Source organism: Suillus plorans (assembly GCF_016647745.1).
Source record: "Suillus plorans strain S12 chromosome Unknown HD556scaffold_7, whole genome shotgun sequence".
Classification (NCBI taxonomy): domain Eukaryota; kingdom Fungi; phylum Basidiomycota; class Agaricomycetes; order Boletales; family Suillaceae; genus Suillus; species Suillus plorans.
In genome coordinates this window covers 665,119-690,824 of record NW_024537391.1, presented here as the reverse complement: position 1 = coordinate 690,824, position 25,706 = coordinate 665,119, and the positions used below count along the sequence as shown (strand labels likewise).

Sequence of the window (25,706 nt, the reverse complement as noted above, 5' to 3'; positions counted from 1 at the left end):
CTAAAATGTCACGTGCTCGATCCAAAATTTTGCAGCAGTTTGACTGCAGAGCATTACACATATCAATTGGTCATAGGTGCAACATATTCTTCGACTGGTTCGATGGATGCTAAGATTTACTACTGTGCCTATGGGATGAGTGTGAAGTAGCGACGTAACTTGAACATGAAAGGGTACATTTGCCGAATAACAACAAATATGATACGTACAGGGACGGGGTATCAAACAAATGGGATCTCTGAGAGCGACAGATGAATAGAAACAAACTGCAGATACAAAAAGGATAATCCTGATACATGCTGGGGGCTGTTTTCACCGTTGCAGTATTCTGCGAAGAATTGTTGTGTCTCTCTGGGAGGATGTTGAATGTTCGCGTGACATTGTTCGAGGCAGCGTGGAGCGGAAGGGTTCTTCAACTAAATCTGAGTCTGGAAGAGGTGCCATTCGAGATGTTTGCATCTACGTAGGGTCAATTAAGGGAGGGTAAGAGTTTTCGAACCAAGACGTACATCTTCCGACATGACATATTCGTTAAATATGACCTTCAGTATTCGATCTCGCGATGGTAAGCAATAATCCGGATTTGTTTGGCACTGTATCTGGCAGTGGGTGGTGGTTTGAATAAACCGACCAAACATATTAAATTTTCCCCAATGAATTTTTGTAGGATCATCCAGATTGACATTGGGGTTTCCTTCGTGGGCACGGATCAGGTCGGACATATGGACTTCCCTAATAAGAGGTAAATATCAAGCTATTTGTAATGAAAGTCACCGCACTTACAGCGCTGGTATACAAGCGCCTTTGGTGTTTTTGAGCGCCATGCGATAAGCCTGATGAGCTCCGCGATGTTGAAGAAGAACATCCCAAGACAAGAGATTCTTGTAGTGATCTGGAGTCTTGTTTTTGAAAATCTCCATGGTTTCATCGCCCTGGAAAGTGGAGCTATTGATTCCAGCGACGAAAGCACGCAGCGCTGAGTAATTGTTTAATGCGCGGAGCTCGTGCGCGATATCCACGAATCGCTCTATCTGCCTTGCGCGGTTCCTCGGTTTATCGTGACATAGTATGAGGGATACCACCCTGGAGAAACCATTAATTATCTTTATCATTGGCACCACCCACCCACGGCGACTTACCAATCGGCAAGGTGATTGGAGATAGCATTGAATCGAGATATTGAGTCCAACTCAGGGTCTTTGCGTCCGGGCATGAGGGTATATTGCAACCAGTGCCGTGGCTGCAAAAAAGTCGTCATGATCACGGTAATCGCGGTAGTGATCAATGCTAACCTCGATATCCATGAATAGCTTCGCTTCCACTCGCGTGATCTCTTCCGCGATCGCGGAGCAATCAAAGCTAGCCAGAGTCTGGGCATTACTCCTTAGCTTGATCAGGAGATCCTTCGAAGACATATCTTGAACATCTCCTTGGCCGTGACTCGAATTCACTGGTATAAATATCTTCGCGCTAAGCGGCAAGCTTGACTTGCGTTCCCTGACGCTCGCTGCACTGGGGAGGTTGTCGTTCGAGCGAGCCACCGACGAACGGCTCGTAGAGGATGGTTCAGTCTCAACAACCAGTGGTTCCTCCTCTCCATCTGATATGCTGTATGGATCCTCGCTCTCATCCACAGGATTTTCGGACTTGAGCGCCCAGGCCGCATCCGTATCTATGATGTTGGGAAGATGTGAGAGGAAAGGGAGGAAATCGGAACCGTAATGTAGGAGGTATGTCTTCCCGACGATCGACCTCACCAGGGCGTGTAAGGCGCCAGGGGCCCCCGGAACAGCGAAGTCTTGTGGATACGTCTGGATCCAGGTTTCAAGTAGGTGGCATATTCTTCAAATCAACCGGTAAGTTAGGACGATGACTTTTCAGGTCGCAAGATTATGATACCTCATCTGTGCGTAGCTCGCAAACATCGGATCGCCAGTTGAATTGTCGAGTTGTCGCATTCGCTTCTGCATAGCCAACAGAATACTGCGAGGACTTGCAAATCTTCGATATGTAAGAAGGAAATGCGAGATAAATGTTGGATCTACAATCGATGCTGTGAATCATGTAGTGCCAACAGGTCAAAAAAGGGCAAGCCTACCATCACCGCTGACAGCAAGAAATAATAATTTATCAAGTAATTCCTCCAGGGTTGCGTATTGTCCTGAGCGACTAAGTAAATCAGAAAGTTAGTAGCCTTAATTCGAATGATTGCAGACAACCCACGGTTCCTTCTCCTTGCTCGCAGGGTGATCAAAATGACCGTTCTCAGTAACACTTAATGAAAGATCTCTCCCAGAAATGAAGGAGCCGAACGACGAGGAATTTACGCTTGATGACCCAACAAAGCTTGTGACACTGCGAGCATTCGATAACTTTCGCTCAGACGACTCTCGTGATTTTGACATCTCATGGGTCGAGAGGAGATCTGGAGTTGACCGGGCGCGTGTTGGAGAGATGGCGATTGGCGGTGGAGATGATGGGAGTGTAGAAGTGGGTGAGTGTCGCAACGAGCCACCCTGGTCTTGGGACATGGTTTGCGTAGAAGCTGTGGAAGAAGAAACGGTGGATGTAGTTGATGATACTGATGCTCGGGCTTCCCAAGTAATTGGTGAGTGGCGAGCATCTGGTGATGCGGGATTTCGGAGATCAGCATCTGAAATGTCAACGACAGGGTTTAACACCACACTCATATACCACTCTGTAGACTCACGAGGACCTGGCAAAATAGATAACGTCAACCAATTGAACACTTTCTTTATCCTAGCCCTTTCTGCTTCTCCCAAGTGATCAACCTGCACTAGACCAACATGGTAATTTTTCAACAAGTTCAAAGACTCCTGCGGATCGACAACGACATCCAAGTCTGTCTTCAAGGCCACCGCTATGGTTGAAAGCTTCAACGGTTGTATCCGCCCTTTCAAAGATGATTGATAAAAAACGACGAAAACGAAAAATGCAACATACGGATGAACTCTTCCACAGGAGAAAATGAAGCCTTGTTGGCAGCATCGTAACACACGACAACCCCACTGACAGGTGGAAGATTTTCGGGCAGGACCTTTTCAATGTCTAACTCATAGATTACCATTGAAAAATCGCGTGGTATCGCCCGGTCAAAGCGACGTGTGTCTTGAGAGATTGCAGTCAGATAGAACAAGATGGGTAATGTATTGAATATGAACTTACAACGGAAAGGAGTGGGAGGAAAAGTTCCCGGCGACGCAAATAGTGCCTCAACATCCGATGCCCCGTGTGCTTTAGCGTCCTCCGAGATGAATGTCGACTTGCCACAACCGGAAAACCCGACTACTGCGATGGCTATCTCTTTGGACAAAAACTGGGCACGCAACATCAGAAATTGAGCTCAATGGGTGTGGCGGGTGCTCACAGAGGGCTGAAGAGTATCAATCGATAGATTTCTACCTGAAGCGGTAGTGGTTGGCAAGCCAAGGCTGTCACTCCTTGCGCGCCCTGACGTAAGACTGGCTAGCGCAGGATTACATACAGACAGTGAACTGAGCGATGTTGTTGAATGCAAGCGGCGGGTATCGTCAATAGCCTGAACCGGCATGCGTGGAGGGAGATTTAGATCGCCTGGACGGGGAGCTGTTCGAGGGTGATCTTTGCCCTTCACAGAGCCCCGTCTGCCTTCACTTGGTCGCTTCCGCCGCTGCAAAATCTCGGCCTCCCGCTCGTGCTCTATTCCGGAAACATGACTCCGACTCATCGTACTCACACTCGCACCGCGACTGCGAATAGACGGTTGAGAAAGAATGGGCTCGCTGTGCAATAGACCGTCCTGTTTATGTGTCCTAGATGCCTCGAAAGTGGAGTAAGTGGTGCCTCTATTCGCTCGTGAACCGCTTGTTCTCTGTGACGTTTCCCTATCGTAACCAACAAATGAGTCAACAGAGACTGATTTGCGCAAGGATTGGGACGAAGGGTCGGTTGAAGTCGAGAATGAAAATCCAGAGCAGCCTGTATCGAAAGGAGTGTTACGAGGAACAACAAGAGTAGATGAAGTAGAGGAAAAAGAAGCCTTGGGGGATGTGGACGATGCAGACACAGGTGCAATTGGATCATGTCCCAGGTCAAGGTAAGTATTTTTATCGGTGTCGCCGGGCATCTGAATTGGTGGGAGGGATGGTATGGCGGGTAAACAATGGCTTGTGTTCGTCATTGGCGTAGTCATGTCTGGTAGTCGTCGAGAGGTATGGAATCACCAGCGAACTAGTGAATCATGAACACGGCGGCTCGAGCAAGCCTCAGTAGAGAGTAGAGCCAACGTCTAAGTGGAAATAACAATGGCTCAGCCTAGCCTTGAGCCTAGCCCTTAAAGAATTAGCCTCGATTAAAGGTGTCGCCTGGTATCGCTGTGGCCGACGTCGAAGAAGGGCTGGCAGGAGCAGAAGCGAAAACGAAGAGACAGAAGAAGTTGCGTGGTTCAAGATGGTGGACAGTTTTTAATTATGGGAATCGATGATCATCTTACACACAGGCGCTCATCACCATCGCCGTCGCTGGTGACAACAAGGGTCATTCATTACCATTCCTCTGATATACTAGCTAATGTCTCCCAGAGTTTTACTCGTCGTAAGTGTTCATTCTTCCTTTTCAAGATCCTTCACTAACTATAACCTATGTCATGCCAAAGAATGATGACGGCCCTCCAGGTCCCCAATCTCCATACATCTATGGCCTTTATCGACATCTCACTACAAACCTCAGTAAGCTTTCAGTGAACCCTGCATGCATGAAGACGCTTGTGTTTAACATGTAACCAGGATGGGATGTGAAGGTAGTCGTGCCAAGCTCTCAGAAATCGTGGATTGGCGAGTCTAAACACTCCTGTCCGAGCTCTCGTGCTGACGCACCTCTTGCAGGGAAAGCGTTTCACATTCAGGAAATCACGAGAGGAAGATATTACTACCCGAAGGAACCCGGTGAGTGTACTAGTATGCGATGAGAAATACACCATACTTAATTGAAAGTCTGTTGAAGATGGAATGGGAGAGGTATCGTCAGCTTCGCGTCCTTTAAGTGAGGGTGAAGTGGCCGAGTGGGTACTGCTGGATGGTGTATGTAAGATTTCTATTCTTGTTGCGAGCTTATCTTATGGCGTATGCTCCGTAGACCCCCGCGACCTGTACCAACATCGCGCTTCATAACCTTTATCCCGGAACAATCGACCTTGTGGTCAGTACCTTCAGCTGCTCTTTGTGATAAATCTCGAAGTCTAATTCAAATTGCTATGTAAGATCTCGGGACCAAACCTCGGCAGAAATTCCTCTGGTCTGTGTTTTCTCTTCGTTATGTTTGAACATTCCACGAACAAATCATGATTACCAGCTGCTTTAGCCCTGTCGTCTGGAACCATCGGTGCTGCAATGTCGTCGGCGCTATCTCAGATCCGTTCCGTCGCGATTTCATACGGCACTGTCCTCCATACCACCCCAAACGAACTTTTTGGACCCGCAAATATCCTTTCGGGGCAGATCATCCAATACCTATGGAACAATTGGGGTAAAGACGTTGGTGGAATGCGCAACGGAGAAATCGACATGTATAACGTGAATGTCCCCATGATAATGGAGCTGCTTAACCCCGAGGGCATAGATGTCCATTGGACGCACATGTGGCGTAACTCATACGGGCGACTTTTTAAAGCAATATTGACTCCTGGAGCTACGAGCACAACGAGGGACGTCCCCAACAAGGGCCAGGACGTGGTGAGACAGTATCCTGCACAACAAAGTGAACCTGGAGGCGATGTAGAAGGCGATGTATCGAGAGATGAACCTGCAACGCTAGTGTTTAAATTCTCCCCTGATATCCAACCCCTTATCACACCTTCGCTCGGTTCCCTCCCAGTTGGCTCGGATGGCTGGGCCATCGCTAAAGGCCACGCGAGCGTTACTCCACTACGGGCATGTTTTGCACATGTAGATCATGACCCTGCGGCAATAGGGCCAGAATCTCTGAGGATCTTGAAACTTTAGAGTACTGTAGCCCTTTGATATCACTCATATGACCAATGCAAGCGAATTCTAAGGCAAATGTTAAGGGTGCAAGATCTATTGACATGCCCTCGTGGTGTCACTAGTGTGTTCCTCTGATCGTCCACAGTAGCTCGTGATATAATAGTTTCCCATGCCTTTGCTTGGACAGCCAGCATCTCAAAGCGAGACAAGCACGTGTAAGAATATTACTGTAGAGATAATCCAACCAGTCTTCAAGTTCATGATTGGATGTGTTCGGATTGCGCTCGACGCGTTGCTAATGTCCAACCAAGACTGCTTGTAGACACTGAGTGAGTTGATGATCCAAGAGGCGTTCTATGGGATCAGTTGAGATAAATTAATGCAAGAAATCAATAGAATCTCACAACAAAATTAGCCGGATCCATCAGTATGTCCTCGCAGGTGCCAGGACAATTCGATGTAGCGTAAGAGTTGCCGGCCCAGTCACCTGGTTAGTCTTGATAAATTGCTTCAAAATGCACCTCAGTAATGAAGTCTCACCACAAAACGTGATGTCTGCATTGTTGGTGAGCAATGAGGATCTGAATTTCATCAAAATACTCACCAAATACAATCGAGTGATTTGCGAAGTAGTTAGTGATATTACACGACTGGGTGGACAGTGCAGCAACAGGTTCACCCCAATTAGATGGATCTGGTCGTCCCTGTGTAATGTCCAGTGGAACAGTTGCCCGGTAAAATGACCCTGTGGGGTGAAACAGTCTAGAGTCTCACGGTGCTACGAGGTTCACGAACTTACAAACTGCGATGCCGTTTTCGTCCCAATTCATAGCAAAGACGCCGCCATTAGCTTCATCGAATAATGGGCCATATGAAGCCTGACTCCATTCTGTCACACCACACCCTGCGTTGTTATTGATGAACGCATTGCATTGAAGGTTATCCGTGTCGTTCGTTTGCTTTAACAATTAGCCCACCACCTCTCGTTCATGCTAAGATAAGACACACCACAATCGTCCCAGTGAAGTTGGTATTCTGGGTTAAGTTGCAACCTGAGAATTACGTGAGTTACGGAACAAGTAGCTAGTAATTCGCTTACCGGGAGCGGTATGCCAGGTGACTTGGTTGTGTTCGTTGTCGTGTACACCCTCGATGATGTCTATTTCACCGTTCTTTAATAGAGATTATTGAGTGAAAATGCAAGGTATTTCAAGCTTACATATGGCCATGTCCCACTCCCAAGCGTCCTAGCCACATCGTCAGACTCATCATCCAACCTTTGCGTGGTATTACTTGCCAGAATGCAGGCCAAACACCTTGATCAAAATAATTAAATGACATCAGTACACTGAAAGAAAGCTGTCCCACCGCAACCCCATGGAGCCATGTCTAGATCCAGTATAAAGAGACCCATATTGTACTCAGCCTGACTTGCTATGCGGACACTAAGAGGTTAAATTAATCTCGGTGCACTCAGCGCACTGGAGTTTATTTACCTGTTTCTGTTGACCCCATATGCTAGCTTAGTTGTATTATCGCCCCGCATGATGACCTTGTTGTCGGAGGTTATTGATGCTAAGCCGTCGTTGAATGCCGCTTGTTGGTCAACAAAACTATTTCAAATTGTAAGAATGAAAGAATCCCGTGCAACGAATAGACACGCACGTCACCAAACCACTAAACAATTATCACTGAGTGTTAAGTACCCCGAAAATTGGATGGAAAAGCAAACATTACTTTGTGGGATCTGCACCAGTGTAGAAGTTAAATGTACTGCAGCCCATCAGTTACCAGTAGCGATTGGGTGATCTGGACGACACACTTACTCGAAAAAAGTACTGCCCTCGTAGGTATCTTGAATAATCCACAGTATAGTAGATCCATTGGGCGCGGTTTCTCTCTTCGTCGGTAATGTGGTCTTTGGCCATTCAAAGTTGCCCAGTAACTCAACTCCGGCCTTCCAATCAATGTCACTGAGAATGCTTGGAAAGGCCATGGTCTCAGAAAGATATCCGCATAATAGGCAAATAATTGCATGTTGAAGTTTGAGCATGTTCGGAAGGAGGAATATAATCCAAAGAAAATGAACTGGGATTTATGGTGCGGTGACTAGACCGTCCGAACACAATAACATTGGAAGTTGCCATTAGCGTAGCTCTAATAAATTTGTAGATGCTGAAGCGCTGACGGCCGAAATGAATTACCGCAGTTGGCTCTCATGGTGGGCACGAGGCGAATGTGACTAAAAAAATTGTTCCGCAATCACGATAAACGCATGGATGACCGTCTGACATTCCGTGAGAATTGGTGAGATGCCGGTTTGCCATTGCTGTGCTTATTATGGAGCTCACAACCTAAAAGTTCCTTTACAAAATGTAGGAGCACATGATATCTTTTTGGTGAAACTTCATGGTCATACAAAGCATAGCAAGTATGAAGTAACATAATGGAAGAACAACAGAAAATATGCAAGTAAATCATCGGTAACGACGAAGAGACAGTGTGTTGTGCTTCTTCCAGGTTGAACGAGCAGGAGCGTGGTTGTGACGATGGCCCTTGCCCAATCCCCTGTTCTGCAACAAAATATCAGAAAAATCCTGAGGGCCATGGATAATGAACAAACCTGTTTCCCAACGCTGGTGAGACCACGAGCTTCGCGGCGTTTGTGCACTGGCTTGGTAATCCAGTTGATACGGGGATCCCGGCGAATCTACACCATAATGCGTCCTCGTAAACATAACAAACAGAGGAAACCTCGGGCTTACAGCTTTGTGGTTAGGATCCACAAGAATGACTTCGAAATACTTGTAAACGCCGTCCTGGTTTACCCAGTATGAGTTCAGAACTCGCAGGTTTCCACAACGCCTTCCAACACGTTCCTCGGCGGTACTCCTGAGACTGCGCTGGGGCTTCAAGTGGTTGACACCCTGACGGACGGGCTTGCCATTGGTGGCACCTAAAAGATAAATTCAGATTATATCGAAAGGCACGTCGGTCAGGAGCCTACCCTTTGGAACTGGCTTTTTGCGGTTACCGCGACGGACACGAATACGGTAGATAACGTAGCCCTGCTTGGCCTTGTATCCCAACCGACGAGCCTTGTCAGGACGAGAAGGACGAGATGCACGATGAACGACTTTCAATTGGCGGTACTCCCAGCATCTAGAGTACGAGATCAGCAACTTTCATCGTTAGTATATCACAAGCATCAGGACTCACCGAACACGGAGAAGAAAACGCAGCACGTCAGACTGCTTTTTTCTGTACAACTCGCTGATGTATTTGTATGCGCCCATGTTGCAGGCTGCAATGCAAGATGGTTAGTGACTCGGCAGATCAACATACATCCAATCAAGACGAAAGCATCCATCGATTTCCATTTAGATTTCTCCAAACTAGAGTTTCTGACAGCAACGTAGACCCTTTCTAGCATAGCTGCATACGATAACGATACGGAAACATACCTCTTGAGGGTCTTGACTCGGGTACGACTACAACGTCTTGTTTGACGACTGGAGGAGGGTTCTCGGCTATTGCCGTTGTGCATCGGATTATGCCAGCAGCCTGCCTCATTTAGGCATCGTACTTAGCGACCCATGCAATTCCTTGTTTCCTCATGTGCATCTTGTTGTTGTTAATATTGTTGTATTACTCCAACCCGTATCGAGGTTATATATATATAATGTTTGCTATCCTCAAGGAGCAATACCAACATTCCCCCCACGTATATTCGCTGTGAGGTCAATATGGCTTACAGAGCTACAGACGACTTGCAAGGCTACCTTAAGGACGCTGTTCTACCCCGGCTGAAGCTCATGCACAAACGAGAGTTGATGTCTCACCAAGGGCACAAGAGCCGTAGAATCACACTTACTGTTCGCCGACGACGTCGCAACCTTGCTAACATAGTTTTCCTGGATTCCACGTTTGATGAACTTGTTAATAATTGTATGTTTGCTGTTGACACCAAGCTTCGCGAGCTAATGTACTATCTGCAGGGATCGAGGAGCATGTGCCAAATCGCTCGCTCTGTCTGTACGATGAGGACCGCAAAACAGGCGAACGGTTTACAGTACGCTCTTCGCATAGATTCAATGTTCCGGAACTGTTGCTTCCTGCAGCCTCGGATATCAATCGGTATGTAAATAATTATCTGAAACACGAGGTTATTTAACCTTGTTATCATCAGAGTGTGTGATTGGTTGGACAATTTCCCCCTCCAAACAGTTCAACGAGTTTTTCATATCATGTTTCCTGCAACGAAAGATTGGGGCTTTGCGATGCTTGATGATCACGGCTGCGATGACGAAAATTTCAAGACATTTCACTGGACGGATGTCAACCAAGATCACCCTGATATACATGATTTGTCTGTAGTTGTCGCCTGCCAACCTCCTTGGATAATGACCGACGAATTCATGCGGCAATTCACTCAGCTCAGATCGGTACGTACTTAGAACCCTTGAGCCGTGAATACGGAACATATTTGGTAGCTTCCTGAAGGTACTAAGCGCCCATTACGTGGAAAGGAGCGCCTTTGGGGGAAGGTAAGTGTACATATTGCACATTTCCCAGACTCTGAAGCGATCCTTCAGTTATGGGACACCTGCGCTCATAATCAAACCCCCTTCTTCATTCTGACTTCATACCAGCAGTGGGCTTTTGGTATGTTTTCACGCGGTAAGATCTTCCCTCAAGCTAAATCAGGGAAAGAAAAATTTTCATAACTTTACAGGTTGGACGACAGCGTTCGTTTCCCCCGTTATAGACGCACAATCACGTTCTCCGACCGTTATGCATGCGTTGCTATATTGGCTCAGCTCGGCTCTCCGTGCCCCTGGTGGTTTTGTACAACCGGTGGAGGTTGGCATTGAATATCATCATTAAAAATGACCGAGCTAAACCATTTAACAGGTCGCGGAACCTATTCACAATATCCTCTCAGACGATGAATCCGAGCTACCGATCGCTAAACCGGAAAAAGTGCTGGAAATCGCTCCCTCCTTATCGAATTGGAGCGGCACGAGTGATGGTGAGATATATGATACTTTGTGTCGTCATCGGTTGGACTGACATATTGAGCAGAACCGGCGTCCTCGGCTGGAGCTGCAGGCGCGGTAGCGCTTGATGTTTCAGATAGGGGAGTGGAGGATCCATACGGTCCAGATGTTCTCTATAAAAAGTCGAAGGATCCGACCCTCACCTGGGAAATGATAGAGTCGTGGAGGAAAAAATTACCCGCCAAGCGTACCGAAAATGAGAGTTTCCCATCTCCAACTTTCGCAACGACCGTCACACTACTCCCTGATCTTCTTGATGACTCTGCGACATCAGACACCTCGGATGAAACTGTCGGGGTGCCTTGTGGACACTGGTTAATGAGTGCGCGTAGATAGTGGCTCATGACGCTGGAAGAATCGTACTCCTGATAACAAAGTATCTAAACACTAGCCACGTGGACTATTATAAATCTCTTTCTTGTCCCGAGCGGAGCCTCAGCCACGCAGTGCTCAAAAACAGTATCCAAGCGCTGCCAATAATCATAGCGCAAAGACACACAAAAATACGACCCCTCCTTATCTCTGAGTGTCCACAAACCCCTTGAGGAGGACAAGAAGAAGGGAAACAACTGGCCCCGGAATCTGCTCTGTGCCGGCGACCAAGTAGAGGCTTTCTTGGATCTTGAGAACACAACGGTCCGATTTCTGAAGCCAGGATATCTCCTTCGCCCCCGGTGAAGGTCGACTCTTCTGATTCACGTTCTTCATCCCCGACTGTGTTCTCAATAGTCTCTGCTGCCTGCCTCCGCCGACTATCAAGATGCGATAGACCGATGATGCCCAGTAGTTGCAAAACATTGAAAGCGAAAAACACGTTCAACAACTGCTGAGTTGTGTACTGACCGCCTTTTTTGACTCGTTGATCACCGTCCAAAACAAGGCCAGCTATCGTTTGGAAAATTGTCGCGCCTGTTTGTTCCATCTGAAACATCAAGCTCATAGCTCAGATAAGGACACTGGACTGAATAAACGATTTACACTTTTGTGCACGCCGAGAGTAGTTGATACAAACTTGAACGGGACCAGCTGAGGAACCAAGACCACAAGGAGTACTAAAACATGTCGAATGAATGCTGATTAAATATTGCAATACTGACTCACAAGGGGAGAAGCCAATGCCAATCGCAAAGGCGGCAACTGCAGGGGAAGGTGTTCCCGTCCACGCTGGTGGAAGAACAAGCCATGCATATCCAAACAACGTCAATACAGATGACAGCGTGAACATGCGAAGTACAGCTTGTGGGTGCTTCATCCGATCTACCATGAATCCGGTCTGACTTGGTGTTGGTCAAGATTATAGAGCAATATGAATGCACTTACGACGGGATACAAGAGTATGCTCCCAACCAGAAGGTAGGAAGCTTGTGTACTGGCAGTGTGCTCCGTCAATCCATATCTCTTTTCAAAAATGTTGCTAAAGGTCGCACAAAGAACGTCATGAGTCACGAAAGATATCCTGATAGTATGCAGACTCACGCTGCCAAATGGGTGAAAGGGGCCCATATAGTGCCACAGAGGATGTTTAGCCCTATATAACTGCGAAAGGTCAGCACAAGTCGTGGGTTCTAGTTTTGTTACGCACGCCCAGAAGATATCTCCAAGCTTTGGAATATCTTTGAACCTGATGTGGCGTTTTTTTGCAACTTTTTCCAGTGCCTGCGCCTCGGAGAGATCGTACAGGGAGCGGCGCCTCGCCTCACTTCGTATCTCGGAAGCCTCTAGTAAGACGGTGCCAGAACCCCGTATAAGCCACTTCGAGGATGCCATGTAGACCAGGTTGATGAGAAGGGAAAGAGCAGCTAGGAATGTGGACGCGTAGAACGGTGCGTGACGCCCAAAACGCTCCGCAAGAGGGAGGGAAGTTCGCGCTGAAATAAATGACGCCAATTTGCCGGCTACAAGACCCAGTGCCATTGAGACACCGAGCCCGTGTGATTTGAAGAATCGCACGATAATGGACTCCTGCACAACAGCAAGAGGACTGACTCCAAATCCGAACACGAACAGCCCAAATACCATCAACCGAACATCTCCTTTTATGTCGCCAACCAGTAGTAAAACCTGGCCTAGAAAGGGATGAGAAAGTGTGTAGCATGAAAAAATACTACTTACCAACAAATATGACACCAGTAGCAATGATACTAGTGAGCGTTGTACCAAGTTTACTCGCCATCAGGCCCCCGACTAGAGGTGTCCATGTACTGTTTAAACTGAATGCAGAAATCAACAGACTAAATTCCGTGTTGGATGTGTTAATCTCTCGCGCAAGTCGAGATTTCAGTGGCCCTAGTGTATATGATGCGCTGTTAAATGGGGAACAGTAAATGGTAGAGGGAATGGAAGAATGGAAGAAAACGCACTAGTGACTACCGACGCTGAGAGAACATGCGCACAGTAAAGCCAACATCCGAACAATGGACGCCCTCGTTGAAGAGATAGCATCCCCCCTCTCTACAAGTTCCTCATCACGCTGCCTGGTTGAGGTAGAGTTTATATGTGGTTCTGTGTAGCTACGACTTGGAATCGAGATGTAAAGTTCTCTGCTTTGAGGTCGCTGGGTCATTTTGTGAAAGTTGTACGTTAGATTGCCGACGCTCTTATCTGATAAACTTGGATGACGTAACCTTAACTCTGACTCCACGTTCCCTCTGCAAGTATCAGTCTCAGCACGTATGATTCTGAAGTTAGCCCACACGTCTCGATCAGACCAAAGGACCTGGATTGTTGTTTGTAGTCTATGAGCTCCATGGGCCAACGCATAGCTTATCCGTGGATGTACTTTAACGTAACCGAAAATTTTATCAATCGCTTAGACTGACTCGATAACTTATGAGCATACCAGACGCATTAGTAGCCCGGGCATAAATCCCAATTAACACCACACCGCACACTATTTCGAGCTACCTCCAAAATCCACTTCCTGCTTTACAACCAATCTCCTAGACATAAAAGCTCGAGTTCTGGTAAGGACGGCACCGATCATCAACCTGTCACATCCCCGGCTTATACTCTGCACTCACATATCCTCGCTTGCTCGTTCGTACCCACATGCATGTCGCAAAGAGTGTGAGGACGCAGAGTACAAATAGTACCCAGCCGACTGCTTCGACTGTTAGCGTTTCTCGACAGCTGGATACACTCAGCTCCTGCGGCGAATCGCATGGCAAGACCCCGTTAACAGACGGGGAGCTATTGAGTATCCAATTACAGTTGCCCCCAGTCCGCGTGTTATGCATCATGCCAGCTGCAGCGCCCTGTCCACCCGGATTAAACTGTGGGTGTTTTATACCATAAGATGTCTTACCCAAAGTGCCGAAGTGATAGCAAGCCAGATGATGGAACTTGCTATGCTGGCAAGAAAGTGCACAGCACCATCAACAATCCACAGCATATAAGCTGCCCCGAATAACGTGGTCCACACGGCGTTGAATTCGAAAAGTATTAAGCTGAATGCATCCTACGTTAGCAGGACTCCCTTTCGAGGTAGAAAGCAGACTTACAGTGAATGATAACGAGCGCTAGGCCAATTACGACTCTCATTTCCAACGCTGATAAGGTATGCAGTGAGACCCAGCTCAGCCATAGCACACATAGTGATGAGGATGAAAAGGAAAGGGTGGTAATGGGCTTTGATGTAAGGCATCGTTCAACGGTGTCAAAGAAAAAAAAAAAGAGAGTCAAAGCTTCTAGATAGCAAAATACGGGTTGGAAGTGAGAAGGGCAGACCAAACTAATAGTGACCACCCTGAACCTTTGCGCGCGTTCCATTCGTGGCCCCCACGCAGCTGCGAGACATGCGAAGAACACGAGGGCGAGTATTGCCGGATGTGTTCAAATACCACACATCTTATTCGGGTAGGCTCTGGTTGAAAACGTGTCTGCAGCAAGTTAATTGTAACACGGAAAGAAATCTCACCGACACGCCGACGGCAACTCTAATTACGTAGATCGGACGCTGTTTCGAACACTAAATGGTCTCCGCTCTTTTCACCAAAGAACATTTCATCTGGTCTACATATCAGCTACCTTGTATAACGGCAATTTAAACTCGCGGGACATATAAAAATGGACTACCGAGATCGTGGAGATTCCTTGAAAGCGAGATCGATTACATCTTAAGTGCCAATTTTGCTAGGTTCAAAGCGCCTTCTTTCGTCTTGTTCCCTGAAACAGATACCAGAGATCAGCTCCGATGCAGCTGCACCACTGATGCTTCACCTACCTCCAATAAACCCTGATGCGTGCACGAATATGCATCCGTCGACACCGCTTACTTTTGACAGCTCATCATCACGCACGCCTCTCCACTTCTCCGGAAGCGCCTTTCGACTGTCAAAGCTCTCAGGAGAGACAGGGACCGCCTGAATACGCCAGTTTCCCCCAGTCTCGTCAGGGTATATCACATAAAATGGAAGTTCATCTTCGGAGACACCCTGTTCAGCCTCAAGTTCAAACAAATGCTCCTGTCAGATGTCAGAATCTAGTGAAAGGTCGTGATCGACAACAATATAACCTTCCATGGAGCAAATTGCTCAAATAATATGATCTTTCCGCTGGCATCGATATTCTGGCGCGATGAGAGCCCAGCCAATACCAAATTTCGTGCAGGCAACCACGCATTGGCATAGTAGTCAAGCCTGCCGAGGAACTCACCCCCAGCCAGCTGCGAAGCTTTCAAGAACAGGGCCTAGACAGTTCAGCGAGGTGTGTCACAAGTAAAGACGCAGGCACTCACATCCACTTTCTCAGACTCTGTAGACTCATTCCAACAAGGATTAAGCCATCCAACTCTACTCGATAGATCGGTGCGGTTGCGGTATTTCGGTTGTTCTTGGGAAGAGTATTGCGAAATCCCATTGTCAATTGCATCCAGAGCCTCAATAAACTCCTGCAGATAGTTGGAAAGATGTGTTTCTCCCTGAGCGACTGCATACCTTGTACATTTTTAACCATAGTGTGTCAACTTTCTTGTCGCTCGGTTCCAGCCCTGCCGCACTGGCAACGACTTCCTTTCCAAAATGCCTTTATGAAGGTGTTAGGCACCTCAAGAAGAATCTGAAAGTTCCATACTTGTAGATGAGACCTGCAGATGACAGTTTAGTGCCAAAGCCATGACCGAACACCTCCGTAAAACCACGTTGATGGTGATCGAATCGGCGTTTGCTTTCATCGTATATAGCTCCCACATCAACTACTATGTCGCAACCATCGAGGACAGCTGGGTCCCTTGTACGTTTTAGACCTTGATAATCACTTATGAAGGTGAGCACTGATGAAAAACCTGATACACTCACTTGCATCTTTGTAGGCGTCCGTCTGACGCAAAAGAAAGACTGCCAGTGCTTCATCGCAATGGAAGGTGCCATTATGAGTACCTATGGTCTATCCAGGCGCTAGAGATGAGGATACATCATGCAAGTGATCGAACGAACCTTGATATCCATTCTCTGCTTTTTGGTAGCGGGCCCTGTTTGTGATATAATAACTGTCCTGCTACTCAGCTTGCGATCCAGGCGAAATAGGTAGGCCAAAGTAATGGTCGACGAACGTACGCTAGGGATGACCTTGTTTACCAAGGTCATAAAAGTGTCTCTTTGAGATGGACAGTAGGTGCGAGTGAAGAACACTCAGATCGGTTATCCGAAATCCAATGATTCGATTAATATTGACATGCTTACGCAAAATCAAGCGCTCGTCGAAATCTCGAATTCTTATTACTCAGTGAGCAGAGAGCATACTGAGATACTGCATACTGATACGTAACTCGATTTCGGCACCATATAATCGTCCCGTCTAGAATTAGTCAAAAGACCAGGTCTCATTACAGTATGCTAGTACTGTACTCGGTCCAAGACAGTCCAGATATAATAAAGTGTCAATGAACGGTAGGCATGCGAGGATATATGCGATATATGCAAAAGTACAGTTCCATTAGCAAACCCTAAAAGCAAACTGGTTTGTCCATGTTCAATAAAGAGAGCTTGAAGAGAGCTAGATGAAATATCTTGAGTATGTTTGGCAGTGTGCCAGGGTCACGTCATGCGGATATATAAACATACGAACAGCGTGCAGTTTTGAAACCGTTTTATCCTCTAAAGCAAAACCAATGCTCCTCCGGCGAGAAAGACGACAGCTCCGAGAATGTTTGTACTGCGCAAAGCTTGTGCGCCTGCAATATAGCCATCTGGAGGGCCGTATATTCCACCTGACGCTGATGCTCCTGGACTTGGGGCACCGTTGGGACCGCCATCTGCTCCAGCAATGGTAGACGCTGCAGTGGGTAAATTGCTAGAGGCGATTGATGTGGTGGTCCCGTTGTTGGTGCCGCTAGTTATTGCTGAAGAAGAGTTGCCAGAGGCAGAAACTGTGCCGGACGCTGTGGGAGCGGGAGTGATAGTGAAAACTGTGATCTGTGTTACTGTGCTAGTTTGGCGATTCGAGCCGAGAGTCTCTTCCACTGTGGTGGAAGTTGAGAGCTGAACACTCTGCGATGACTGACGCTGGGGTGAGCTTGACAGGAAAACGAGAAGTAACTACGAACCTGGGCAAGTGAGAGCAAAGGTAAAGCCAGAAGAAAAGAAAGTAGATACATCGCTGAAGGACGAGAGCGACGATGGTTGCGGGTGAGAGAAAGAGACTGTGAGTAACACAGGACACTGTCTAACAGGCAGTACTTGGGTGAGAAGGGGGGTCGAGGGGGGTCGTTTCTTATGTCCCTTGTTATAATGAGATCAAAAACAAAAAAATGTGATTTCCATCTTACCATCGACCAACATCGATTCATTGATTGACCATCGATTATGTTCCCAATTCAATCGCATACCGTACACCTCGTTTTGCAATACATATCACCCCCCTCTGAGTTAACTCAACCCCTGCCACCTCATTTATTGTCTAGATCATTGCTTCAGCGACATCATTTCCTTCAGATCTCACCTGATAATCCTCTAGACTATCTATGCTGGCCTGCTTCTCAAAGTGCCCGAGCTATTGAGCTTCTCAACATCTTCTCATCCCCCGGAGATCAGCCAGGCCAATATTACGTTCGGTACACCTCAGATTCAGAGCACACTTATGCTCATGTTCAGGTCGTATCTCATGAGCAGGGTGTCCGCCTCCTCTTTGAGTGGGATGACGAAGACGGATGGAAGTATCATGACACTCAGCTGATGCCTTTCCCACCCACTTCACGCTCTGCGTTACATCCACCAACAACTGCGGCGGAACAGGCGCGTGAACGTTTCCCCTCAGTGGCTCGTGGTTTTCTAGATGATGAAGATCGCTATTGGAACGCATACAATCCCCCGCTCCATGAATCATTTTCCGCTTTAGCACCTCGCAGTATATTTAAGGAAGGTTCGGCCGATGGAACAGAAGATGCTTATTGGGCACGGTATTCATCAGTACAAGGTGGTGTTTCTTTCTTTCCAAGCTTGGTATTTTTACCTTGCCTGACATCTTTCCTATCCTAGGATCTGCTGATTCCACGGTGCCCTCGCCCCTACCGAACCACCGGAAACTAGAAACTGTGCTTCCGACGTATTATACACAGCAAGAAGAAGCTATACCCATACCAGCTGATACTATACATTCTTTGCCGCTGCCCGACAGTAAGTTTGGGCCGCCATCGGCTACTGTATTGGCACATCTCCTTAATATTATCTCCCCACGCAAAGACATACACACACACACGTCAAACGAACCATCGTCAACTTTCGACCGTGAAAGCCCGTCACCACCCTCAACTTTGGATCATTCGGACCTTGAGACCCCCGTGTCTGGGAATCCCGGTCAATATGCCCACGTTACTCAACCCGTGAAAATCACGTTAAATGACATGTCATATTCTAACGGGCGGCATGCAGGGAACGGACACGCAGACGAAGAGGACGACGAATTTTCTGTTGAAGAGGACAAGGCAGTGACTGAAAGTATAAAGGGCATATACTACCTGTGGAAGGCGAGGAAGTTGAACCAACCAGACGAAGAGAGCAGTGACGCATTCCTACGCATCGTCCAAGCGGCGGTAACTCAGCCATGTCCATGATTGTTGGTTTAGTATTCTTGAGCTACATGTTTACACGCGTTATTGACGGGTACATGATGTACATCATTGCACTACCTCTAGATCACACCTATAAGTGGTAAAAAGATTTATACAAGAACGTGGTGCGTATTCAAAGGCGAGCGTTTCAAGAAGGGCATAAATATCTATTATTCCGAAGACAATGCTGCACAAGCTTGGAGCAGTGAACCAAACTCAATCAGCCCAAGATTAATTTGTGCAAGGATTTGAGGATTGTCGGAGCTAAAAGTAGGGAGGGGAGATGCAGTGGATGAAGTTGTAGTCGGTAGGGGAACTGAAGTCATAGGTGTGGTTGTGGCTATGAGGGTGCTCGTAGTTGTGAGGGTGGATGTGGGAGTGGGAGTACTTGATGAGGTGGTAGTAGGTGGCGTCCAAGTACTAGTGGAAGACTGTTGGGTCGTCGTGGACGGCAGAAGCGTGGACGAGGTAGAAGCACTATTGCCATAACTCCACGATCCAGACAATTCTCCAACGCTGGTTGGTGCGAAGAACTCAAAAAGACCCTGACTAAAGTCCAGTCCCCCGCAAGGACATCCAAGGCACTGTAGAATTGTGTCATTTAAATGCTCCGCAAAGCAGTAATTGGCAAAAAAAATACCTCGTCCACAATCTGGGCCGGCGCCGACTTGCCATTCACGGTGATAGTTATCATTTGGAAGCAATGGCTACCTCCAGCAAAATCCTTCGTTGTATTTAAGTTTCAGGTTATGCAGTCAGAAAACGGTGGAACTTACACATGAGCTCTGCGCAACGATCTGAGTGAATGTCAAGCGATGATCAGCAGTAACCAGAGGATAGAGGACATACATAGTCGTTAGGACCATTGAAACCTCCACAGGCACCACTGGTTGTGCAATTAGTGAGGGTCTTTGATGGGTTGCAGGTCTTACTCACTTGCCATCTTGAAAATAAGTAAATGTATCTCTCTTTGATATTTTCGTATCTCTTGACTGATTGACAGAGATATCGAAAGCCCGGGGCTGGTCGGAACCACTTAGGGCGCGTACGTGCGCCAACCTGCGCGAGCGGTCATGTACGGACGACTGGACCCCGCTAAAGCCGATTACTTGGGAGGATAAAAATGAAAGAGCACACAAAGTGACAGACAGGTAACGAAAGGAGTGCATTTTATCAATGAATGTTTAGTTTATTACCGCAAAACACGAAAACATGAAGGTGGAAGAGAGTCAACTTGAAATTTCAAGACTAGTCATTTTTGACTATATAAAGTCTCACACTATAGCGTTTCAAATTTCAGGAACCGACTTTATTTTTTTTAATCAATTCAGCATCAGCAAATGCTTGATGTAATACTAGGAGATGATGCAGGAGGTAGTAAGTACAATATGGTTTATCTAGATCAGAAGTGAGCACGATACGGTCATTAGATGGTTGGGGTATATTCATTCATCAAATTCATCATCACCACCGTCGTTCACAGGGATAGCCTCTTGTCCTGGCATTCGCTAGTGTGAACCGCTATTAGGTGTGGACTGATAACCGGAAATGCAGAATACTTACGATGAACGCAAACTTGCATACGAGGAACCCCCCCTTATTGAGCCCTTTTTCAATCCACGCCTACGACATTAGTGATAAGGAAACAGTGGCTATCGACCAAGCGACACACTTTTTTGACAAGATACAGGCCATCATAGCGATACCTATGAATAGAGTTGCAATTAACGAAGAAGTTGGCGAAATATAAGTGCAACAGACCCCTCTGACGGCGCGTACTTTGATCTGGCCTTCCCTTTGAAGCCCCGGATCACACGGACAGGTTTCTGAGTGTCAACAGATTTCTGTAAAGAATGCATCAAGTATTAATCAAGCGCCACCTTCTCTATTTACCTGGAGGGCTGCGTTGTTTCTATCCTCGAAAGTCTGATCACTGCTTTGAGGAGCCGTTCGAAGCTTTTCAAAGATTAGCCTGATCAAAATAATTGGTGGTTATACTTACATTCTTGGGTGCTGTCTTTGTTCCCTTCAAATCCCTACCGCCTAAGAAAGGTAAGGACATCTCCATTGCTCTACAACAACACACGTACCAGAACCAGTGAATGTACTGGATCGCTGTGAGTCGTTGTTTCTTGCACGCTTATATCATGACTCACAATGCATATCCTTCGTCTACATCATCATCATATCCTCCTGAAAGTGCGATCGAGTATGCACCATTTGGACCTGATGCAATACCCGAGACCCAAGGGCTATAAGATTGATTAAATCGAGGGTGCCCATTCGAAAAGGAGGGGGGAAAGTCTTACGCATGGACAGACGCGGTTGAACAATCTTCTCTAGTACACCAAGTGAGCCGATATTCGTGGCAAAAATTACCAAGTCATCCTCACCTTGTTGCCCACCATGTCCCCACCTCTACATCGGGTATGTGACCGTACCTATGACTACGCAAAATTACACAGTTAGCTTGAAGAAAGGGAACAGGGCTACTGACGGGTCATATGTTCTCTTTGATTTTAGCTGGCCAACTTTGACCTTTTGAGCCCGTTTGATTGTGATCGGTTCCGGGACCCCGCGGTCTTGTTCCTGCTTGTAATCGACTGTTTTACCAGCAAGACGAGAGCTTCTTCGCGCGCGCCCTGGTTCATTACTATCATCTGCTAAACGAGAAGCTTTCTTGGGCGGTTCTTCGAGCTCGTCGCTTTCGGGCGAGGGGGACTTCCGTTTCTTGACTGCCACTTTCTTCCTTAAGTTCTCTTTCGGTTCGATTTTGGGTTTGAGGGGATTGATACCCAGGCCATCAAGGAGAGCTTTGTTGCGTGCAATGTTTTGCTCTCGCTCTTTTGCATAGGACATAGTGGTTAGTGGTTAGTTGAACAGTGAAAGTGGGCGGAAGCGAATACCCTCATTGCAACTTGAAATAAAATCGTGTCCCCCACGTGACCGCGTTTCATGCTATAGCTAAGCGACATGTAATAGTATTAGATTTATAGACATACTACAATTCAGCGTAGCGGGATCTAGTAATCTACATATGGATCACCTAGTGCCTTGTGGCACAAAGGGTGATATGGTGGCGAAATTGCTAAGGTCAACTGGGCTCATCGGAGGAGTCGGAGTTCCATCTGTCTGCCCGCTGACGTTGCTGCTCTGGGCTCTAGATGGAGGTCGTCCACTGATGCTTATGCGTTCATTCAGCGGAATATGCATCTCCCCTACATATCATACATTGCGTCAATAGCGTAATTGATGAATGACACGAAGAGCTCACTCCCGATGAATTTGCATTTGCCTTGTTTCCTGTAGCCACATTTAGACCCTCTGGGGCAGTAGTGTCCAGAAGGGCAGCTTTCGCCGAAAGGACAAGGTTGATCTGGATGTGCAGAAGACTGAGATTGTCATCCATGAAGAACAACCACACGTGACGCACTCTTATTAAAGACGGGGCAAGGTGATTTCTTCGCATTGGCACGAAGCTCGGCGTAATTGTCTGCTGTAAGAAAGTAATCGTGGCCATAGGTGCACTTATCACCTTGCTTGCACACGGACAGATAGAAAAATGTGCAAGGTCGTGGAGTTTCTGTAAAAAGATCGACATCATGCCCGATGAACAACGATGAACGACCTACGCTTGTTGAGTGGCTGGTCACAGCAAACAATCGTTATTAACACGGAATGGTGTAAGCAACAAGGTCCTACCAGAGAAGGATCAAGATATCTGCAGAAGGATGTGTTCGTAGAAATGACTGGACTCTGCGTTCCAACGAGGAAATTTTTGGGGTTTATCTTCTGTCTGTCATGTTCTTGGGGAGCGAACCCTGCTGGAGGCGTCGACCTCCTGTGTGTATAAGACGAGGGAAGTTTCTTTGTCATGAAGACACCTCCAATATCGAGGTGTGGCAAATCGAAGTGTTGAAGCTCAGCGGCGAGAGTCTTGTATCCACGGAGTAAGACAATTTTTTCCAGCAGGCCCTCGTTTTCAAGGGTACTTAATGTGGAAGTGTATCCATTATCGTGCCCACCTTGGAATCACGTCAGCATCAGCTGAACAAGAACTTGCTTTGAAAATTCACCTCCGAAGAATACACGTGAAGTCTGGGGAAAGCGGGTGAAAACACGAAGACATTCTACCAGGAAGTTAGAAGAAATCACACGAAAACAAACATCATCACATCACCTTTAATCTTCGCATCTGCTGCTTCTTTTCCCCCACCCACATCCACGATAGAGAATAACGGTGAAGCTGAGTTGAAACCCAGCACAAATGCTTCAAATTCTGAAGCACTGCATATACCGTTGTTCACCAGCGTGTCCATCAAGCCGGTTTTATTGCAGTACACAGTCAGCCAAACTTGTCCACGCCCGGAAGATCCAGCATCGACATCGACCATATAGTCTGTTAACCCTTTGGTTAGCAGCATAGCTGCTTGCCGGCCTCCTGTATGGCCTGACGCAAGTAAGTCTTGGGAGAAAATGTTGCCATCGCCGTCAATGAGGCAGAGGAGAAGCGGGTTATCATCCTGCATACGACATCAAGTATTGAAGAATGCATATTAGATGACCAACCCGTAATGAGCCAATGTTTTTCTCTAACTTGAGCATTTGTTTTTGTAGATTGCATTTTTCATCTTCGGCAGCCTTGAAAGCCAGCTTCCACACCGATAGTTCTCGTTCCAGTTCGTCGACCCGAATGCGTAGCGTTTGGTTGTCAGTGAGTGTAAGACGAAAGAGGCCTTTTGAGATATTAGTCTTCTCTGCCATGTAATAAAATGCCACGTACTTGACTGTTCTTCGACCAGGCGCTCCCTTGGCACGAAATTAGCATAAATAGGTCTCTGTGACAGTAGAAGTGGAAGGACGCAGGCTCTCACCATTTCTGAAGGTCATTTAAGGTCGCGCATTCTTCCATAGCGCTGGCTTTGGGAGTGCTGACTACCTTTTTTCGTCAATTGTCCTAAGAAGTCCAGTGAAAGATGCTGCGCAGCATGAGAGATGCGCAAAGCAAGTTCCGAATATTATGCCAAGGAACAGGCCTGCAGGTCAGACGACGTAAGAGGCGGAGCATCAAAATCCCTCCTCAGGCTTTATGTAAATGTCAGCCTGGTGGCGTCTCAATATATAACGTGTACAAGGTATGTATAGGGTCCGCTACAGCATTTACGAAAATGTCCATGAATTAAATACAGAAGAGCAGTGAAAGACAGCATCTTGTTCCCAACAGAAAGAGCCATTCTATTTGATGCGTTTGAGCTATTGTTCGGAAATCAGACAAATGATATTGTGACGTGGAAAACATGGCAGCGCACCCTTTCAGTGTTCCTGAACACGTTGTTGTCCAAGGTAGTCGTCTTTTGTTCGATGGTAACAAGTCTCGAGTTTTGCTGATCGAGCTCCTGTCCCATAGCAGTACCCAGCGCCTTCAGGTTTTTGGTGATAGTCGATATCTCATTCAAGTTGTCGTCCAACTCATCTTCCATCTCGTCATCAGAGGCACCCGCCTCAAACTGATATCTCTTCCGCTGCTCCTTTCTTGTGGCCAGCTGTTCCTCAGTGCGGAATCTACCTGACCCTCCAGATGTTAGACTTTCTTCATCTTGACGGCCATATGTAGTAGCACGTCCCAAGCGGTTCTGAGTATCTCTGATGTCTTGCATAGCCTTCTCGCGATCTAGCCTTTCATCTTCATACCGCTGCTGAATTTTATCTTCCTGAGCGGCGCGTTTTGCATCCTTGTTCCAAGTAATGACAGGGCGGAAGATCGACCGATTGAGCTGCTTCAGTTCACCGATCTGATCTTCGGCGCGCAAGGTGTGACCTTTTGAGACATCAAGATGACGCTCAGTGTTAGCGAGTTTCTCTGTCGCGAAACGATCAATGAGAATAAAACTACGACTTCAGTCTGATCTTACCAGATTGATCCCCGAGCTTTCCGATGGTGTTTCCCGCAGTCTCTTCCGCTTCCCGAGCAAGCCTCAGTGCATTCCTGGTAGAGTTGACGCTCTCTTGCTTCATGAATCTGGTTTGCTGTTTGATGCCTTCTACATCCTCATCATTCTCCTCCCCAGGAGAGGGTTCTTTGCCTAGCGCGGGGCCATCGAAGTATCGACCAGAACCTGTCTTTCCCTGAGGTTTGAATCCAGCGAACAATTCATTGCGGTTCCGATCTCCCTCGACATCAGGAGTTTTACCCGCAGTGGCACTATAAGTATCATAGTTGTCGTACGAATTCTGTGACTGAGTCCTGGTGCTCATGGCATTATAAGGATCAGGCCCATCGCGACTGGCAACGTAGGTACTGGCGGTGGACTTGTAACTAGGGAGGGAAGACGTGCTTCGAGATGGACCTCGCGAACCGTCTGATGATGCGGAAACTGCTGACTGGACGGGAGGAATCAAATTTTTCTCCTTACGCTTGAAGAACGACATTCCTTGAAATGCGAGGACAATATTAATGGACTCGGATGATGAAGGGAATCAGAGGTCGAGCACTGCTGCACAGGTGAACAAGTCACTACCGCCTTAACCAAACCGTAACCAAACCGTAAACTAATAATATAAATTGCCGGCCCGGGAGGTCCCGCTAGCGGCCTCTCTTCTCCAGACGCAAATCCAAGTTTG

At 47.2% G+C, this 25,706-nt stretch overlaps 14 protein-coding genes across 14 annotated transcripts; 3 read left to right on the top strand and 11 right to left on the bottom strand.

Annotated features, from left to right (window-relative positions):
* Nucleotides 1–16: 16 nt before the first annotated feature.
* Nucleotides 17–4,486, bottom strand: HD556DRAFT_1338617 (ras guanine nucleotide exchange factor domain-containing protein). The gene is made up of 12 exons (XM_041301998.1): nt 3,389–4,486; nt 3,187–3,337; nt 2,965–3,129; nt 2,711–2,914; nt 2,224–2,653; nt 2,099–2,169; nt 1,900–2,041; nt 1,293–1,842; nt 1,140–1,240; nt 784–1,083; nt 510–732; nt 17–459 (listed from the first exon to the last, which is right to left on the bottom strand). The coding sequence occupies exons 1-12, from the start codon at nt 4,190–4,192 to the stop codon at nt 313–315; spliced, it is 3,288 nt and encodes a 1,095-aa protein (XP_041165067.1). The 5' UTR covers nt 4,193–4,486; the 3' UTR covers nt 17–312.
* On the top strand, nt 4,487–6,057 carry HD556DRAFT_1338612 (sure-like protein). Its single transcript, XM_041301997.1, has 8 exons — nt 4,487–4,593; nt 4,655–4,727; nt 4,785–4,832; nt 4,884–4,943; nt 5,002–5,078; nt 5,134–5,196; nt 5,259–5,292; nt 5,350–6,057. The coding sequence occupies exons 1-8, from the start codon at nt 4,570–4,572 to the stop codon at nt 5,997–5,999; spliced, it is 1,029 nt and encodes a 342-aa protein (XP_041165066.1). The 5' UTR covers nt 4,487–4,569; the 3' UTR covers nt 6,000–6,057.
* On the bottom strand, nt 6,058–8,271 carry HD556DRAFT_1338600 (glycoside hydrolase family 16 protein). The gene is made up of 14 exons (XM_041301996.1): nt 7,808–8,271; nt 7,719–7,754; nt 7,647–7,658; nt 7,478–7,594; nt 7,350–7,426; nt 7,279–7,297; nt 7,201–7,228; nt 7,081–7,153; nt 6,990–7,033; nt 6,781–6,940; nt 6,586–6,726; nt 6,522–6,536; nt 6,386–6,468; nt 6,058–6,335 (listed from the first exon to the last, which is right to left on the bottom strand). Exons 1-14 carry the CDS (start codon nt 8,032–8,034, stop codon nt 6,177–6,179), a joined length of 1,191 nt encoding a protein of 396 aa, XP_041165065.1. The 5' UTR covers nt 8,035–8,271; the 3' UTR covers nt 6,058–6,176.
* A 6-nt stretch (nt 8,272–8,277) lies between these two features.
* Nucleotides 8,278–9,512, bottom strand: HD556DRAFT_1338590 (ribosomal protein L15e). The gene is made up of 6 exons (XM_041301995.1): nt 9,446–9,512; nt 9,201–9,285; nt 8,989–9,143; nt 8,747–8,937; nt 8,605–8,691; nt 8,278–8,554 (listed from the first exon to the last, which is right to left on the bottom strand). Exons 2-6 carry the CDS (start codon nt 9,275–9,277, stop codon nt 8,459–8,461), a joined length of 606 nt encoding a protein of 201 aa, XP_041165064.1. The 5' UTR covers nt 9,278–9,285; nt 9,446–9,512; the 3' UTR covers nt 8,278–8,458.
* Nucleotides 9,513–9,579: 67 nt separating this feature from the next.
* HD556DRAFT_891300 (uncharacterized protein) lies at nt 9,580–11,411 on the top strand. Its single transcript, XM_041311963.1, has 8 exons — nt 9,580–9,929; nt 9,980–10,118; nt 10,171–10,426; nt 10,475–10,528; nt 10,577–10,661; nt 10,717–10,844; nt 10,896–11,013; nt 11,067–11,411. The coding sequence occupies exons 1-8, from the start codon at nt 9,728–9,730 to the stop codon at nt 11,375–11,377; spliced, it is 1,293 nt and encodes a 430-aa protein (XP_041165063.1). The 5' UTR covers nt 9,580–9,727; the 3' UTR covers nt 11,378–11,411.
* Nucleotides 11,277–13,817, bottom strand: HD556DRAFT_891181 (major facilitator superfamily domain-containing protein). Its single transcript, XM_041311961.1, has 8 exons — nt 13,402–13,817; nt 13,154–13,344; nt 12,624–13,107; nt 12,518–12,577; nt 12,362–12,455; nt 12,143–12,314; nt 12,020–12,093; nt 11,277–11,963 (listed from the first exon to the last, which is right to left on the bottom strand). Exons 1-8 carry the CDS (start codon nt 13,602–13,604, stop codon nt 11,445–11,447), a joined length of 1,797 nt encoding a protein of 598 aa, XP_041165062.1. The 5' UTR covers nt 13,605–13,817; the 3' UTR covers nt 11,277–11,444.
* A 214-nt stretch (nt 13,818–14,031) lies between these two features.
* On the bottom strand, nt 14,032–14,684 carry HD556DRAFT_1228736 (uncharacterized protein; the record flags this gene model as incomplete). Its single annotated transcript, XM_041297249.1, has 3 exons — nt 14,032–14,295; nt 14,346–14,487; nt 14,542–14,684. 3 exons carry the CDS (start codon nt 14,682–14,684, stop codon nt 14,032–14,034), a joined length of 549 nt encoding a protein of 182 aa, XP_041165061.1.
* A 232-nt stretch (nt 14,685–14,916) lies between these two features.
* On the bottom strand, nt 14,917–16,658 carry HD556DRAFT_891576 (metal-dependent protein hydrolase). The gene is made up of 9 exons (XM_041311964.1): nt 16,594–16,658; nt 16,474–16,534; nt 16,336–16,423; nt 16,112–16,283; nt 15,976–16,063; nt 15,777–15,929; nt 15,555–15,728; nt 15,264–15,504; nt 14,917–15,205 (listed from the first exon to the last, which is right to left on the bottom strand). The coding sequence occupies exons 2-9, from the start codon at nt 16,483–16,485 to the stop codon at nt 15,150–15,152; spliced, it is 984 nt and encodes a 327-aa protein (XP_041165060.1). The 5' UTR covers nt 16,486–16,534; nt 16,594–16,658; the 3' UTR covers nt 14,917–15,149.
* A 475-nt stretch (nt 16,659–17,133) lies between these two features.
* On the bottom strand, nt 17,134–17,633 carry HD556DRAFT_1438609 (uncharacterized protein; the record flags this gene model as incomplete). Its single annotated transcript, XM_041305860.1, has 2 exons — nt 17,134–17,535; nt 17,583–17,633. The coding sequence occupies 2 exons, from the start codon at nt 17,631–17,633 to the stop codon at nt 17,134–17,136; spliced, it is 453 nt and encodes a 150-aa protein (XP_041165059.1).
* Nucleotides 17,634–17,763: 130 nt separating this feature from the next.
* On the top strand, nt 17,764–19,296 carry HD556DRAFT_891762 (uncharacterized protein). Its single transcript, XM_041311965.1, has 3 exons — nt 17,764–18,451; nt 18,514–19,090; nt 19,170–19,296. The coding sequence occupies exons 1-2, from the start codon at nt 17,842–17,844 to the stop codon at nt 19,086–19,088; spliced, it is 1,185 nt and encodes a 394-aa protein (XP_041165058.1). The 5' UTR covers nt 17,764–17,841; the 3' UTR covers nt 19,089–19,090; nt 19,170–19,296.
* Nucleotides 19,144–20,331, bottom strand: HD556DRAFT_1338497 (uncharacterized protein). Its single transcript, XM_041301994.1, has 5 exons — nt 20,022–20,331; nt 19,935–19,971; nt 19,862–19,882; nt 19,726–19,809; nt 19,144–19,669 (listed from the first exon to the last, which is right to left on the bottom strand). The coding sequence occupies exons 1-5, from the start codon at nt 20,252–20,254 to the stop codon at nt 19,256–19,258; spliced, it is 789 nt and encodes a 262-aa protein (XP_041165057.1). The 5' UTR covers nt 20,255–20,331; the 3' UTR covers nt 19,144–19,255.
* A 41-nt stretch (nt 20,332–20,372) lies between these two features.
* HD556DRAFT_891240 (PUA-like domain-containing protein) lies at nt 20,373–22,004 on the bottom strand. The gene is made up of 11 exons (XM_041311962.1): nt 21,583–22,004; nt 21,479–21,532; nt 21,395–21,424; nt 21,242–21,337; nt 21,176–21,192; nt 21,088–21,128; nt 20,979–21,041; nt 20,847–20,929; nt 20,758–20,791; nt 20,649–20,708; nt 20,373–20,593 (listed from the first exon to the last, which is right to left on the bottom strand). Exons 1-11 carry the CDS (start codon nt 21,942–21,944, stop codon nt 20,531–20,533), a joined length of 903 nt encoding a protein of 300 aa, XP_041165056.1. The 5' UTR covers nt 21,945–22,004; the 3' UTR covers nt 20,373–20,530.
* A 572-nt stretch (nt 22,005–22,576) lies between these two features.
* HD556DRAFT_1498632 (uncharacterized protein) lies at nt 22,577–24,310 on the bottom strand (the record flags this gene model as incomplete). The annotated part of the gene is made up of 8 exons (XM_041308921.1): nt 23,960–24,310; nt 23,869–23,894; nt 23,655–23,821; nt 23,266–23,608; nt 23,162–23,215; nt 22,788–23,110; nt 22,718–22,730; nt 22,577–22,668 (listed from the first exon to the last, which is right to left on the bottom strand). Coding segments are annotated over exons 1-8 (1,056 nt in total), but the record flags the coding sequence as incomplete, so codon positions are not given.
* HD556DRAFT_1338462 (uncharacterized protein) lies at nt 24,171–25,601 on the bottom strand. The gene is made up of 3 exons (XM_041301993.1): nt 24,998–25,601; nt 24,395–24,945; nt 24,171–24,338 (listed from the first exon to the last, which is right to left on the bottom strand). Exons 1-3 carry the CDS (start codon nt 25,512–25,514, stop codon nt 24,321–24,323), a joined length of 1,086 nt encoding a protein of 361 aa, XP_041165054.1. The 5' UTR covers nt 25,515–25,601; the 3' UTR covers nt 24,171–24,320.
* Nucleotides 25,602–25,706: the final 105 nt, after the last annotated feature.

Coding starts and splice junctions, on each gene's coding strand:
- HD556DRAFT_891576 (XM_041311964.1), bottom strand. Junction 16,284..16,335: donor GGACGCCTACAAAGATGCAA/GTGAGTGTATCA, acceptor GTGATTATCAAG/GTCTAAAACGTACAAGGGAC. Junction 15,729..15,776: donor CAGAGTCTGAGAAAGTGGAT/GTGAGTGCCTGC, acceptor TGAACTGTCTAG/GCCCTGTTCTTGAAAGCTTC.
- HD556DRAFT_891762 (XM_041311965.1), top strand. CDS start 17,842: ATGTTCCCAATTCAATCGCATACCGTACACCTCGTTTTGCAATACATA. Junction 18,452..18,513: donor ACGGTATTCATCAGTACAAG/GTGGTGTTTCTT, acceptor TTCCTATCCTAG/GATCTGCTGATTCCACGGTG.
- HD556DRAFT_1338462 (XM_041301993.1), bottom strand. CDS start 25,514: ATGTCGTTCTTCAAGCGTAAGGAGAAAAATTTGATTCCTCCCGTCCAG. Junction 24,946..24,997: donor AAAGCTCGGGGATCAATCTG/GTAAGATCAGAC, acceptor GTTTCGCGACAG/AGAAACTCGCTAACACTGAG.
- HD556DRAFT_1338612 (XM_041301997.1), top strand. CDS start 4,570: ATGTCTCCCAGAGTTTTACTCGTC. Junction 4,594..4,654: donor CTCCCAGAGTTTTACTCGTC/GTAAGTGTTCAT, acceptor GTCATGCCAAAG/AATGATGACGGCCCTCCAGG. Junction 5,197..5,258: donor CCGGAACAATCGACCTTGTG/GTCAGTACCTTC, acceptor TTGCTATGTAAG/ATCTCGGGACCAAACCTCGG.
- HD556DRAFT_891240 (XM_041311962.1), bottom strand. CDS start 21,944: ATGTCCTATGCAAAAGAGCGAGAGCAAAACATTGCACGCAACAAAGCT. Junction 21,425..21,478: donor GGGACATGGTGGGCAACAAG/GTGAGGATGACT, acceptor TTGGTGTACTAG/AGAAGATTGTTCAACCGCGT. Junction 20,792..20,846: donor AAGTACGCGCCGTCAGAGGG/GTCTGTTGCACT, acceptor CTCTATTCATAG/GTATCGCTATGATGGCCTGT.
- HD556DRAFT_1338600 (XM_041301996.1), bottom strand. CDS start 8,034: ATGCTCAAACTTCAACATGCAATTATTTGCCTATTATGCGGATATCTT. Junction 7,154..7,200: donor GGAGTGGGACATGGCCATAT/GTAAGCTTGAAA, acceptor TCTCTATTAAAG/AACGGTGAAATAGACATCAT. Junction 6,336..6,385: donor TGGATCCGGCTAATTTTGTT/GTGAGATTCTAT, acceptor CTGATCCCATAG/AACGCCTCTTGGATCATCAA.
- HD556DRAFT_891300 (XM_041311963.1), top strand. CDS start 9,728: ATGGCTTACAGAGCTACAGACGACTTGCAAGGCTACCTTAAGGACGCT. Junction 10,119..10,170: donor GCAGCCTCGGATATCAATCG/GTATGTAAATAA, acceptor TGTTATCATCAG/AGTGTGTGATTGGTTGGACA. Junction 10,427..10,474: donor AATTCACTCAGCTCAGATCG/GTACGTACTTAG, acceptor CATATTTGGTAG/CTTCCTGAAGGTACTAAGCG.
- HD556DRAFT_1338497 (XM_041301994.1), bottom strand. CDS start 20,254: ATGCACTCCTTTCGTTACCTGTCTGTCACTTTGTGTGCTCTTTCATTT. Junction 19,883..19,934: donor TCAATGGTCCTAACGACTAT/GTATGTCCTCTA, acceptor ACATTCACTCAG/ATCGTTGCGCAGAGCTCATG. Junction 19,670..19,725: donor CGGCCCAGATTGTGGACGAG/GTATTTTTTTTG, acceptor ACAATTCTACAG/TGCCTTGGATGTCCTTGCGG.
- HD556DRAFT_1338590 (XM_041301995.1), bottom strand. CDS start 9,277: ATGGGCGCATACAAATACATCAGCGAGTTGTACAGAAAAAAGCAGTCT. Junction 8,938..8,988: donor CAAAAAGCCAGTTCCAAAGG/GTAGGCTCCTGA, acceptor TTTATCTTTTAG/GTGCCACCAATGGCAAGCCC. Junction 8,555..8,604: donor TCACCAGCGTTGGGAAACAG/GTTTGTTCATTA, acceptor ATTTTGTTGCAG/AACAGGGGATTGGGCAAGGG.
- HD556DRAFT_1338617 (XM_041301998.1), bottom strand. CDS start 4,192: ATGACTACGCCAATGACGAACACAAGCCATTGTTTACCCGCCATACCA. Junction 1,241..1,292: donor AGCTATTCATGGATATCGAG/GTTAGCATTGAT, acceptor ACTTTTTTGCAG/CCACGGCACTGGTTGCAATA. Junction 1,084..1,139: donor TCCAATCACCTTGCCGATTG/GTAAGTCGCCGT, acceptor TGGTTTCTCCAG/GGTGGTATCCCTCATACTAT.
- HD556DRAFT_891181 (XM_041311961.1), bottom strand. CDS start 13,604: ATGACCCAGCGACCTCAAAGCAGAGAACTTTACATCTCGATTCCAAGT. Junction 12,578..12,623: donor CTTGGAGATATCTTCTGGGC/GTGCGTAACAAA, acceptor GACCTTTCGCAG/TTATATAGGGCTAAACATCC. Junction 12,456..12,517: donor CCTTTCACCCATTTGGCAGC/GTGAGTCTGCAT, acceptor TGCGACCTTTAG/CAACATTTTTGAAAAGAGAT.